The 13,847-nt window shown below is 42.8% G+C and overlaps 2 protein-coding genes across 4 annotated transcripts in view; one reads left to right on the top strand and one right to left on the bottom strand.

Annotated features, from left to right (window-relative positions):
* PCED1B (PC-esterase domain containing 1B) overlaps nucleotides 1-6,582 on the bottom strand; it is a 159,708-nt gene extending 153,126 nt beyond the window's left edge. For all 3 annotated transcript variants that reach the window (XR_010729142.1, XM_066258187.1, XM_066258188.1), the window contains exon 1: nucleotides 6,458-6,582. The gene's annotated coding sequence lies outside the window, so the exon portion shown is untranslated. The remainder of the gene's footprint in view (nucleotides 1-6,457) is intronic.
* On the top strand, nucleotides 5,775-9,695 carry AMIGO2 (adhesion molecule with Ig like domain 2). Its single transcript, XM_066258186.1, has 2 exons — nucleotides 5,775-6,681; nucleotides 7,062-9,695. The coding sequence occupies exon 2, from the start codon at nucleotides 7,124-7,126 to the stop codon at nucleotides 8,687-8,689; it is 1,566 nt and encodes a 521-aa protein (XP_066114283.1). The 5' UTR covers nucleotides 5,775-6,681; nucleotides 7,062-7,123; the 3' UTR covers nucleotides 8,690-9,695.
* The last annotated feature ends 4,152 nt before the right edge of the window (nucleotides 9,696-13,847 follow it).

The following is a 13,847-nucleotide window of genomic DNA, read 5'->3' as shown; positions in this document are numbered from 1 at the left end:
ATTCTAATAAGACTTTTGTGGCTAGTATAGCATTATGTGTCGCTATAATTCTCACACTGAAGAATAGTGCACAGCACATAGTAGATGCTCAATAAATATTTGCCAAATAAATGACTATTGCTAAGAAGGAACAGCAATCATTGTACCTCAAATCAGGTGAAATCAGCCATTCCCAGCCAAAGAAGTCAGAAGAGGGCTTTGTTCTCTGAAGCTACAGCTGCTGAACATTAAGTAGGAATCACAATAGAGCAGAAACATTGATGCATGTGACTTGGTCATAGGTAATTTTCAACAGGTGTAAGTTCTCATTATGCTTTTTCTTACCACAAAAGTATTGTAGGAAATAGAAAATACAGATAAGGAAAGAAAAAAAAATTAAAACCACTGTTTTGACATAGGTATGTACTCTTTCAGATGATCTTCTAGGCATACACATAAATATTTTCTTCTACAAAAATTGAAATAGTACCTTTTTGTAACTTTTATCTATGTCACCAGGTATTTCTCTGACATATTATTTTTAATGACACCAGGTGGATGTACACTGATTTATTCACCCACATCCCTGTTGCACATTAAAGGTGTCCTTTTTTTTTTCTGTTAGAAATAACGCTGCAGTGAGCATGTACTACCCCATCACAAGAAAACATTTAATAGATTAAAGTGATATCTCAACTATAGAGAACTTGCCCCAAGCTACTTTTCCTGAAGCAGCAGCGGGACTGACACCATTCCCCTGGGAGAAGGAGGAGGAAGTATCTGCCCAGTGCAGCCATAACTGACCCAGATGAGGACCCAGACCCGGCCTGCTCTAACGGCCAGTTCCTGTGTTCTAACACTTTGTCTTTCTGGGGTCTGGGCAGCAGCAGACACATTGTTATCAGAAAATCAGATTAATTTTTTGAAGTTGAAAGGAATTTAAGAAATCATTAATTGTTATATCCTTAATTGTTTCTTGGGGCTTACAGAGATACTAGTCTTTTCCCAAAGACTAGAACTTAGATCTCCTCAGCTCATAAACTGCTAGATTTCTGTAACCACATGAGAGTTTAATAGTTTTATAATTGAATACTTTAGGTAAATGGGACTTTGGGCCAAGAATGACAATGATAGTGGGCAGATGCCTTATATCCTAAGCTCAAGTGTAGCTAAACCAACTATGCAGAATTTCAAAGACATGATCCCAACTGGTTCTACAACCTTTAGCCTAAGAACCCCAGCCAAACCTTGAAAACATTATGCTAAGCCAAAGAAGCCAGACACAAAGGCCACATATTGTATGATTCCATTTATATGAAATGTCCAGAATAGGCAAATCCATAGTGACAGAAAGTAGGTTAGTGGTTGCCAGGGGCAGAGAAGAGGGGAGATCGGGAGTGACTGCTTTAATGAGCACAGGGCTTCTTTTGAGGGTGATGCAATTATTCTGGAATTACACAGTGGTGATGGCTGCACAATACTGTGAGTATATTAAAATCACTGAAGAGTATACTTTAAAGTGATCAAATGGTGAGTTTTATCTCAACTAATTTTTTTTTAAAAAAGAACCTATCAATGAAGTTCTTAGGGTCTTGCATGCCCTCCCAACCCCTTCTGCCCCCCTTACTCCATCCCCTTCATTTCTAATCTAGGAAGCTTCCAGAGAATGAAGCCACAAGTCACCATACACCCCCTGGAATTCAGAGGGGCTGGAGCTCGGGTCTCCAGACAGTGAGAAATATAGTACTGGGGGAGAGGCAGTTCTGCCACCAATCTTGGACAATTTAATAAATCAACTGCAGCAGACCAAGGGAGAAGGGGCTGTTGCAGGAGCGGAGTGGGCAAAGATATACATTTCCTGTGAGCCAGGGCTGCTGTCATATTGTAAAAGCCTTTCCAAGAAGGCCACCTCCAGGGTAAGGACACCAGAGCTAGAGACGCCAGTGAGCACTGTCTCTGAAGAATGCCAATGTGCCTGCAGGTTAAAAAAGAGGCTACAGTCGATATCTGCTGCTGTCCCAACTACACCTGATTACAGGATGTATGCTATAATCACAGGAGGATATGGCATAGGAAAGCCCTTCATAGGATATTCTGTGCTATCAAAGTGTTCATTATTAGTAAAAATGACTCCAAATTATCAAGCTAGTGTTTTAACAATTTTTCATCTCTTACCACGAACTTCTTAATCGTTTTTTTTTTGTTTGTATTTTTCTGAAGTGAGAAGCGGAGAGGCAGAGAGACAGACTCCTGCATGCACCCGACTGGGATCCACCTGGCAAGCCCCCTAGAGGGCGATGCCCTGCTCATCTGGGGTTTTGCTCCATTGCAACTGGAGCCATTCTAGTGCCTGAGGTGGAGGCCATGGAGCCATCCTCAGTGCCCAGGCCAACTTTGCTCCAATGGAGCCTTGGCTGCAGGAGGGGAAGAGAGAGATAGAGAGGAAGGAGAGGGGGAAGGATGGAGAAGCAGATGGGTGCTTCTCCTGTGTGCCCTGGCTGGGAATCTACCCCAGGACTTCCACACACTGGGCCAACGCTCTAGCACTGAACCAACCGGCCAGGGCCTTAACTTTTTAACCACAAACTGAGAAATTTTGGAAACTGCAGGGCCAGAAAAACACCAGAGATTTCATCTACTTACACTCCTGCTCCCAAGTAGGTGTTACCCCAACTCAACCAGACATTCCCATGACCACACCCACCAGCACATTAGGTTCAGATGCATGCCGAATGTCAATCCACTATTCGTTGAAGTCATTATTGAATGGTCAAAAATACAAACACAGTAGACTGTGCCATGTAGGAAAGGCCAGAGGAATATCTGTCTGTCCTATTTTAAGCTGAGAAGGCAATTCAACCATCTGTCTTGGCAATTCATTCCAGACTGGAATCACCCTGTCAGAAATATCTTCTATTTAATCTAAATCCTTCGAATGGAGCCTCAAGCTAAGTTAGTCTCATTCCATTACCATCTGGGTTATAGAATTATACAATGTCACCGGGTTACGGCAAGCAGTAAATGAAATAACGCATGTAAAACTGAGCTCAGTCTCTGGCACATCATTATGACCCAAAGCATATTTACTACTACCGTCGTTACACACTAGGACTCTTTCAGTCATAAGTGACTTAAACACATTCAAAACCATTTAAGCCAAAATCAAAAACAAAAAATTAAAAAAAAATAAAAAAAGGAGAGAGTGGAAAATGTAATTAAAAAGGAAGCATAACGTGCAGCGGCCTTCAGGCACTACTGGATCCAAGTCTCATAATATTTGCAACGTTCCTCTTTCCCTCTCTTCCCCTCTATCTTTCACATAAGCTTTTTCTTTTTAAATTTTTAATTGATCGATTTTAGAGTAAGAGAGAGAAAGGGAGAAAGAGAGAAGCATTCATTTGTTGTTCCACTTAATTGTATATTCATTGGTTGCTTCCTGTATGTGCCCTGATCGGGCATCGAACTGGCAATCCTGGTGTTTCAGAATGACACTTTCACCAACTGAGCTAACCCACTAGGGCTCACACAAGCTTTTAAAGTACAGAAAGCAGAATGGCAACCAGCAGACTCAGGTGAGGTAAGCCTAGAATAGTTTCTCCATTTATGAGTTCATTCATCAAAAATTTTGTGTGCCAAAGCAAGTGTCAAGCAGGGTTCTAGGAGCTAAGAAAAGAGCAGTGATTAAAACAATATTTCTGGACTGACCAGGCAGTGGTGCAGTGGATAGAGCATTGGATTGGAACACAAAGGACCCAGGTTCAAATCCCTAGGGTTGCCGGCTTGAGCAAGGGCTCACCAGCTTGAGCATGGGGTCACCGGCTTGAGCGTGGGATCATAGATATGACCCCATGGTCGCTGGCTTGAGCCCAATGTCACTGGTTTAAGCCCAAGGTCACTGTCCTGAGCAAGGGGTTACTCACTGTGCTATAGCCCCTTGGTCAAGGAACATATGTGAAAGCAATCAATGAACAACTAAGGAGACTAAGGAGCCACCACGAAGAATTGATGCTTCTCATCTCTTTCCCTTCCTGCCTGTCTGTCCCTCTCTGTGTCTGACACACACGTGCGCGCGCGTGCGCACACACACACACACACACACACACACATGATATTTCTGCCTTTGTAGGACTTTTAGTTGAAAGAGTGGAGTGGACCAGGTAGAAGAAGGTGAAGGGATGCTATAAACACAAAAAGTTATCTTCTACAAAATAAGTTCACATCTTATACCTTTATTAAGGTTAACTTTTATTTTTCTTTTTTCCAGGCTAAGTGAACCCACTCCTTTCACAACTCTTTTTCTCTTGACAAATCCTCAAAATCAGGTATTCAAATAGAGAAATGAATTTGTCTGTAGATTTTGAGTGCACTTAGTTTATTTATGCTGTGTAATCTTTGCATAATGTTTCTGTGATGTGCCTGCAGCTATAATAACATAACCTTCTGTTTTCATTTGAAAGTTGCTTATTCTTTTTAGACTATTTTTGTATTAAATACAGGTCTTTTTCCCACCTTCTTGGTTTCCTTTGAATAGGATGATAGTTACTTAGTACCACACTGCAAAAACCTGGTCATTTATTAGTCATTTCAAAATTATTCCTCTGAGTAACTTTAATTCTATTTCTGTGTTAACATTCTACTGTAAAAATAAAGGCTTAGAGACCAAGTTTTCTGAGAACCCCAGGAAGTGTTGCCTGCCTTTAGAAAAATCTCGATGTCTGGCTCTTCCCTGGGAGTTCCCAGTAAGGAATGCTTTCATGAAGCATTTCACGCTGTAATTTTTAGGGCAAAATTCAACTTTCCATGAAACTGAAACTCATTTGAATCAAGCTGCTCTCATCTGAAAAAATCTTGCTTTACCAGTGTTATTCCCGATATTACACAAACAGGCTAAATTAACAATGCACGTAATTTTCTTTAAAAGATGGCACTAGAGATATGTGCTACCACGTGAATGCATTCATGGATAATGTAGAGACCAACTCTCATTAAATTCAGACTGCTCAAGTGTTTGTGTGTGTGTGTGTGGGGGGGTGCTGGTTGTCTTGTCATCATTTTTATTCTTTAAGTAATTTTACAAGTTATACACCCTGCTCCCAATTGTTTTCTTAATTGCTCCTCTTTTCAGTCTTCCTGTCTCTTCTGCTTTGGTTAGTATCTCTTGTCAGGGCAGTAATTTATTTTTTAATCCGGATAAAATAGATAAATGGGCCGTTTGGCTCAATCAAATCCCATCATTAAAACTCACTCAAACAAAAATGGATTTTTAAAATCTCGTCAGCCCCACGCCCTCCATCTCATATCTGTCCACCCCACCCCGGTTTTTTGTTTGTTTTTTTGAAGCTTTCCTTGCCTGTTGGACTAAAGCACGCTTAAACGCGGTGCCCCTGTCCCCCTGCGTCTCAGGGAGGCCTGGAGAATCTCCGAGCAGCCACTCCTGGGATCAGTCCCTGTCCGAGCGAGCCGGATATTTTAAAAAGCTTAATACCCTTATCTTCACATTCCAGCCGAAAGGTCAGCTCCAGCCCCCCCCCCCCCCCCCCCAGTGCTCCTCCTTCGGGAATTGGGCACCATCCCTGATACCGCCTCCCGAGTTAGGAAAGGGAAAGAACTTTTCCAGGGAGGTTCGTAATGTCCCCGCAGCGCCTTCCCGGCTCAAGTAGAGATCCCTATCGCACTACAGGGAACTGGCTCGATTTCCCCCGCCACCACCTCCCCAAATGTGGGCGGAGACGGAAGGCTGTTTCAGTGTTTATTTTGTAAACCTTCAAAACCAACTGCCCTTAGGCCGTGGAAGCCCGCTTGGCCCTCACCCAAGGAAAGATTTAAGAGATTGGGGATGGCAGGGGACCCCAGCGGCCGCGACTCAGTGGGGTCATCAAGGGCGCGACCTCTCCCTCTTCGGCTGTGTCCCCCCCTTAATCTTCCAACACCCTACCCCCACGAGTTCTAGACTAGGCAAACAGGACGCAATTGGCGGGACTGGGTGAGAGCGCCCTTACCGGGGACGCCAGCCCCACCCGCGCGCCCGCTCTCCGCGGTCCGGGAAGAGCCGGAGGAGGAAGGCGGGCGGCCGCGGGACCGCGGGGTGGGCGTCAGCCGTTGCTCCGATTGGCTGCGCGGTCGCCCCTTCCCGCGCCGCGTGCTCACCGCCAAGAGCTCAGCCTGCTCCAGCCCCCAACCCCCAGCCTCGGAGCTGGTTCCCGCAGAAGGGAGGGCGCGCAGGGGCGGGACTCGGCTCCCCGCCCCGCATCCGACCCCAGGACGCGGGGATAAAACCAGGCGGTTGCGGCGCGCGGGATCCCCTGGTCCCGCAGCCTACCGAGCGCGGAGAGGCGGGGCCGGGGCGCTCCAGCTGCCCGCGCCCCCGCCCCTCGGAGCGGGCTCGGGGAGCTGGGCTCCAGGCGCGCGGGAACAAGACGGCCAGAGCGCCGAGACGGTGCCTTTAGCGGCGCAATGAAGAGAGCCCGGGAGAACTCACCGGCTCCGGCGGAGACGTTTCCTGCGCCCGGGGCTGCTGCTGCCAGCGCGGCTCCTTAAAACTCCTAAAGTTGAGAGCCAGCGAGAGGCTGCCGCCCGCCGGGAGCTAGAGGGAAAGGAACTCGGAAGATGCGAGAGTGACAAACAGACAGAAAGACGCACAGACCTTCAGAAGACACCACCGTCGGCAGCCTGTCCCCAGAGTCCTTGAGGCTTCTCAGCTTTGTGAGTTTTGTTCTGGATGGGCGGCTTGCTAAGCATTTCCGTTTAATTGTTTATAGCATGCGTTTGTGTATTTTTGCGTCTGTTGGAGGGAATTTAAAAAAAAGCAGGATGCACCTTAAATAAATATTGAATTTCTGATGTTGAGATGGTTGTATTGATGGATTGTGGTTGTAAATATCTGTAAGCAGGAGTAACCCAGGAAATTTTGCATTTAACAGTAAAAAGGCAACGTAGGGCTCCCCAGAGTAAAATAAAATCTCTATTTCCAAAGTTACTAGAAAGAAAGCTAGGTGTCACTCTTAAGGGTTAATTGGTGGTAGTTAATTTTGTTTTTTATTCATTATTACTATTTTTACTTCTCTTTAAATATTGTTTACCAGATTCACTGGTGGGAGGCTGAGCGGTGGCAAAGACGCCTGGAATAGACGGAGAGGCGACCATAATGTCTTTGCGTTTACACACACTGCCCATCCTGCCTGGAGTTGTCAGACCTGGCTGCAGGGAACTGATGTGTTTGTTGGTGATCACGGTGACTGTGAGCCCTGGTGCCTCCGGGGTGTGCCCCACCGCTTGCATCTGTGCCACTGACATCGTGAGTTGTACCAATAAAAACCTGTCCAAGGTGCCTGGGAACCTTTTCAGACTGATTAAGAGACTGGATCTGAGTTATAACAGAATTGGGCTTCTGGATTCTGAGTGGATTCCAGTATCGTTTGGAAAGCTGAACACCCTAATTATTCGTCATAACAACATCACCAGCATTTCCATGGGCAGTTTTTCCACAACTCCAAATTTGAAGTGTCTTGACTTATCCTCCAATAAGCTGAAGACTGTGAAAAGCGCAGTGTTCCAAGAGTTGAAGATTCTGGAAGTGCTCCTGCTTTACAACAATCACATTTCCTATCTCGATCCTTCAGCGTTTGGAGGGCTCTTCCAATTGCAGAAACTCTACTTAAGTGGAAACTTTCTCACGCAGTTTCCCATGGATTTGTATGTAGGAAGGTTCAAGCTAGCAGAACTGATGTTTCTAGATATTTCTTATAACCGGATCCCCTTCCTGCCAATACACCATATAAATTTAGTGCCAGGAAAGCAGCTGAGTGGCATCTACCTTCATGGAAACCCATTTGTCTGTGACTGTTCCCTTTACTCATTGCTGATCTTTTGGTATCGCAGACACTTTAGCTCAGTGATGGATTTTAAGAACGATTATACCTGTCGCTTGTGGTCTGACTCTAGGCACTCTCATCAGGTGCTTCTGCTCCAGGATAGCTTTATGAATTGCTCTGACAGCATCATCAATGGCTCCTTCCATGCACTTGGCTTTATTCATGAGGCTCAAGTTGGGGAAAGGCTGATTGTTCACTGTGACAGCAAGACTGGTAGTTCAAATACTGATTTCATGTGGGTGGGTCCAGATAACAGACGGCTAGAGCCGGGCAAAGATGAGGAAAACTTTCGTGTGTTTCACAATGGAAGCCTGGTTATAGAAAGCCCTCGTTTTGAGGATGCTGGCGTATATTACTGTATTGCAATGAACAGGCAACGCCTGTTAAATGAAACTGTGGATGTCACAATAAACGTGAGCAATTTCACTGTAAACAGATCCCATGCCCATGAGGCGTTTAATACAGCTTTTACTACTCTTGCAGCCTGTGTGGCCAGTATTGTTTTGGTACTTTTGTACCTCTATCTGACACCATGTCCCTGCAGGTGTAAAGCCAAGAGACAGAAAAGTATGCTGAACCAGTGCAATGCCCATTCATCTATTCTCAGTCCTGGCCTGGCTAGTGATGTTCCAGCTGATGAACGGAAGGCAGGTGCTGGTAAAAGAGTGGTGTTTTTGGAACCCCTGAAGGACACTGCAGCAGGGCAGAATGGGAAAGTCCGGCTCTTTCCCAGTGAGACAGTGATAGCTGAGGGCATCTTAAAGTCCACCAGGGTGAAATCTGACTCAGATTCAGTCAATTCAGTGTTTTCAGACACACCCTTTGTGGCGTCCACTTAATTTTGTGCCTGTATTTGTATGATGTAATAATTTAATCTATCTTTAACTTTGTGTGTGGTCTGCAAAATAAACAGGGCTGAAGTGACTTTGGTTTTTGAAACACAATCAAATGGTCTTGTTAGATGGTTGATAGGAAACATAGTAAAGCACTTTGGTTCTTCAGTGTGCCAGAGAGAAAGATGGGATTTTCCAAAGTTTATCTAGATAACGATATCTCAGTCTTTCAGCAACACGGATCATTTCAAAGCTGGCCTAGAGCTGATTTGACTGACAGCATCCTTTTTTGCAGGATTCTTTATTTTCTCTAATTTTATTTATTGATTGATTTTAAAGAGAGAGGATAGAAAAGAGATAGAGAAACATTGATTTGCTCCACTTATTTATGTATTCATTGGTTGATTCTCGTATGCCTGACCAAGGATTGAACCTGCAACCTTGGCATATTGGGACAATCCTCTAACCAACCACGCTACATAGCCAGGGCATATTCAGGATTCATGAAAGAAAAAGTAAACTTTGCGTATTAGTGCTCTTTACAAAGAGACTTTACTAACATCTTAGGACTAAAGTTGAGTTATTTTCAAGAAAAGTATTAGTGTCCTATTTCATTTGGAAGAACCAAACAGCCATTATTTATAAAGCACAAAGGTAGATTCGGGAATGATTCAACTAAATTCATCATTTTAGAGACCAGAGTAAACAGACTTCACTGATTAAAATTTACTGGATACTGCCACATCCCATATGATGTTAGATAAGTAGTGCAATAAAGGTACATTTGACCGTCTTCTTCCCATTCTGTAAATTTCCTATTGTACAAAAGATTTTATTGACAGTTTAAAGTCATCATTACTTGTTGCCATAAATATGTAGGTGTCATTACCAAAGTGTCTGAGTAACTTCTTAAACCTTTGTTCTAGTAGGCTAATATTTGTTTATATGCTTTTGTGTGTGTAAATCTTAAATTATATGAACTATTAAAGAGATCATTGTATTGTGCTTTGGACATTTGAATTAATGTAAGTATATGTATTCTGTGACTTGATGTTCTGTTTTATTTGGCTATTTAAAAACATAAATCTAAGATGTTTTATGAGATCATATTGTTTTACTTTGTGTAAAGCGTCCACAATAGCAAATATCTCTAAGAGTTCTTAGAGTTAACAGTATAGAGTTGTTTTTTGTTGTTGTTGTTGTTTTAAGGGAGAAAAAGCTCTAAGGTGTTCCACAGCAATTTATACCTTCTATATCACATTTCACTCTGATACTGTTAGGCACTTCAGGCAGGCTTGGAAGACATGTGAGCTTGGATTTTGCAGCACATGAGAGCCCAGGAGACTTCCTTCTGATCTCCATCATCTGCTATGAAGTAACAGAGTACCCACTCTGAACCTAAGCTTCCTAAATTATAAAATGAAAGTTTCAGAGTAGGTGATGTTTAAGGTTCCTTCTCACTCTGGAAATGATAACCTGGTGCTCTTAGCTCCCTCACAGACTTGTATGGGCTCTCTGAAACTGTACCACATACTGATAGAATACAAGAATGAGATTAGGATAGACTGGCATAGCACTGCAGAGCTCGAAGGGACATTTTGGGTCACTGCCCACTTTTGTCCCTTTCTCAGGGACAAATGAAGCCCAGAGGGGGTTGTGGGTTATCTAATGCCACACAGTGAATTAGGAGAGCTTGGGTTTAAGCTCTCTCCTGATGAAGATAAGAGAATCCAAGATTGGTTATTTTTAACAGTGGACATATAGAAGGAGCCAAAGAATAAGACAAAAGAGGGGTCAAAAAATGGCAAATGAGATTCAGAGATGTGTTATCACTGGTGCTAAGAAACGAGAATTTTTAAAAGAAGTGGACAACAGTGACAAATGCTGCAGAGAAGTAGATGAGGAGGGAAGACTGACTTTGGCAATGGTGGTTTGGGGAGACTGGTGGACGCTTGGTGCCAAGCCAGCTCCCAGTAGCAGACACTGGTCAGCAGAGGGTTACGGAGCAAGAGGCCAGGATATGCGCCTTAGAGCAGAATGCAGAGCCACTGCTCAGTAGTGTTGAACATTCCTTATTGCGTGGTGTTAAAAAATGAGTGCCCCTGCCCCTTAAACACAGACCTTACCTGTTAGGTAAGATCCTTCAGACCTAAGGATGTTACAGGCAAATATTTTATTCCAGTTACTGCCATTTAAGTCATTAGGAAGAATTCTGTGATTTGTGTAATCTTTAAAATCACTCCTTTCAGAAAGATGTTACTGAACTTCAGGAATTTTTCTAAAAAATCCTCAGGCTTAGAGATGCTGTGATTTGCTCAGTTTCACACAGCTGATCTGGACACAAGTAAAAATTCTTGAGATCTCTTCAACAAGAGGAGACCTCCGGCCAGGGGTCATGATGACCCCGTCTTGGGGTGTGCACAGAGCAGGGCCCACGTGCTGGCAGGGAAGTTGCAGAAAGATCTCTAAATGGAACCTTTTCTGGACTGGATCTCCGAAATCCTCAAACTCTCGGTCTTAGGAAATGCCAGTTGCATTTTGCAGGGGAACACGGACGGTGCTCAGTGGGGCGTCTGCAGGATCTGGTCTTGGCTGGTCCTGATAATCTGTGGGTCAAGGACAGGCTGAACTAACCAGCTTCTAAACAAAAAAGAAAAACAGAACTCCTGAATACTGAAAAGAAAGCTGCATTTTGAATAAAAGCAGGAAGGCATAAACCTTCCTAGGCTTTTTCAGTGATGAAAAAGCATAAAACAATGTTATGTGGAATTTTTTCTTAGGTGTTTCTTTTTTCTACCTTCTGGTCGGAGTCTGATCACATGTATTTAGAACACAGGAACAGAATGAATGTGCGCTGTGTATATTTGTCCCACGCAAAACTTTTATATAATAATTTTCATTCCAAATAATAATCTGGATTTATGTTATGATGTTATTCTTTTAAACTGCTTTTTGTCTTTTTTATTTTACAGTTGTGAGAGGTGAAGACACTTTGGAGAGACTAAAGCAAAGATCATAGACAAGAAGTTTTCCTGGGCTCAGAGTATTTTTTTTACTATAATTAGAAGATACTGGTTTATAATATACTCTACAATTTATCATGAGTTAAATTTGTTAAATATACTTTTAAGATTTATAATCTGAAAGAATAGCCTAAAACATTTTCTTATTTATACTGTAGTTAACTTCTGCATTAATCATCACTGTTTGGCTTAGGAAGATTTAAATATATTTATTTTTAGCTTTAATTGCTTTAATTATTTACACAGTAAAAATGGTTTCTATTTTTCTAAATAAACACTTTTCTAAAATGTTAATCTGAAGGAATGTAGGTGAAACTTACAAGGGTGGAAACATAAGAGACGGAAAACACACTGTCAGTCCAGATTCTAAAGAGCCGTCTGAGTCAGATCACCGTTGAAACAAGATGTAGCCTAAACATCCTTCAATATCATGGCTTTTCCATAACTACTGCTTGGTTTTAGTGTCATCTGGTTTACTGTCACATTTTAGTGTCATCTGGTTTACCAAATGACCTAGCAATAGGTCTGAACCCTGGCTTATCAACAGAATCACAGGAGAAAGTTAGATGAGCAAGGGCTTCTAGTATTTATCCTTCACACACCTCCTAACCGGAGATCTGGTTCGGGCAGTCTGGGGTCAGGCCTGCCCAACATATTTTATTTTATTTGGCCTGCCTACCATACATGTGTAGGTAGAAAATTAAATATATAATTAAAGATTTTTTTTAAGCATTTTAATTTTATTTATTTATTTATTTTGTAACAGAGACAGAGAGAGGGGCAGACAGGAAGGGAGAGAGATGAGAAGCATCAGTTCTTTGTTGAGGCATCTTAGTTGTTTGTTGATTGCTTTCTCATATGTGCTTTGACCAGGGGGCTCCAGCAGACTGAGAGACCCTTTGCTCAAACCAACCTGCACTCAAGCTGGTGACCTTGGGGTCTTGAACCTGGGTCCTCCGCATCCCAGTTTGACGCTCTATTCACTGTGTCACTGCCTGGTCGGACTAAAATTAAAGATTTCATATATTGGTTTTGGAGAGAATAGAGAGAGACAGAAGAAGGAGGGAGGAACAGGAAGTATCAACTTGTAGTAGTTGCTTGTCATATGTGCCTTGACCAGGCCAGCCCAGGGTTTCGAACTGGCGACCTCAGCATTCCAGGTTGACATCTCATCCATTGCACCACCACAGGTCAGGCTATATTTTTTAAATTTTCATGTAATTCTGATTCTCCCTATTTTGATGAAATACATGCTAAAATATAACCATAGCAAATTTATGTTTTGGCTATGTAAAAATACATTATTATTACTTGCTACTGGGTTTATTAATTAAAAAAAAGAATCTTAGCTCTCTCTTTTAAAAAAATTCTAATATGTTGAGAAAATGAAAAAGGTTGATTTTCTGATGCTAAATGAAAAGTAAGTTTTTTAAAACTGATTTTATAGAGAGATGAAGGGGGACAGAGTGAGGGAAACATAAATTTGTTGTTCCATTTATTTATGTATTAATTGGTTGATTTTTGTATGTGCCTGTAAAGCCAGTAGCCACGGCCACCATCATGGCCACCATCATAGCCACCTGGCCCATGCAGGTTTGCATTTGATTTGGACAGACGGTAATGAAACAACGGAGCCAAGAACTGGTGGGCCATTAGCTTTTATCCTAACTTGCACCCGGCGGGCAAGAAATACACACAGTGGGAAAACACTTCCCTTTCCATTCAGGGATTCCAAAACCACTGACTTATCCAAGTTTCTTAGAATCAAAGGTTTCTAGCTCACCAGCCTTATTTACCTCTGTTCCCCATCTCCTTCTCTCTGCACAAACTGGCTTCTCCTTCAGCACTCCGCCATCTTGGCTGCTTCTCCTCTCCTCCATGTGGCCTTTCTGTGTTCTCCTTTCTCTGTTCTCCCCTCTAATGCTAATCTCAGGAACTGAGAGAGATCAAGCTCCCAGTCTGCCTCACTTTATAGTGTAGAAATCAAAACCTTTAATCCAATAGACAAACAAGGAAGTCTGATACAAAGTCACTTAGGGTGGAAAAGGCTTAGTCTTAAAACTAAGCCTTAGTGTATAACCACTCTGCCTGCTTACAGCCTGTCCCCCACACCCAATGCAAATTGTAAGTGAGCAAATCTA

This window comes from Saccopteryx bilineata, chromosome 2 (genome assembly GCF_036850765.1).
Source record: "Saccopteryx bilineata isolate mSacBil1 chromosome 2, mSacBil1_pri_phased_curated, whole genome shotgun sequence".
Lineage (NCBI taxonomy): Eukaryota > Metazoa > Chordata > Mammalia > Chiroptera > Emballonuridae > Saccopteryx > Saccopteryx bilineata.
Note: the sequence above shows the minus strand (reverse complement) of the source record. Positions and strands in the feature narration are given on the sequence as shown.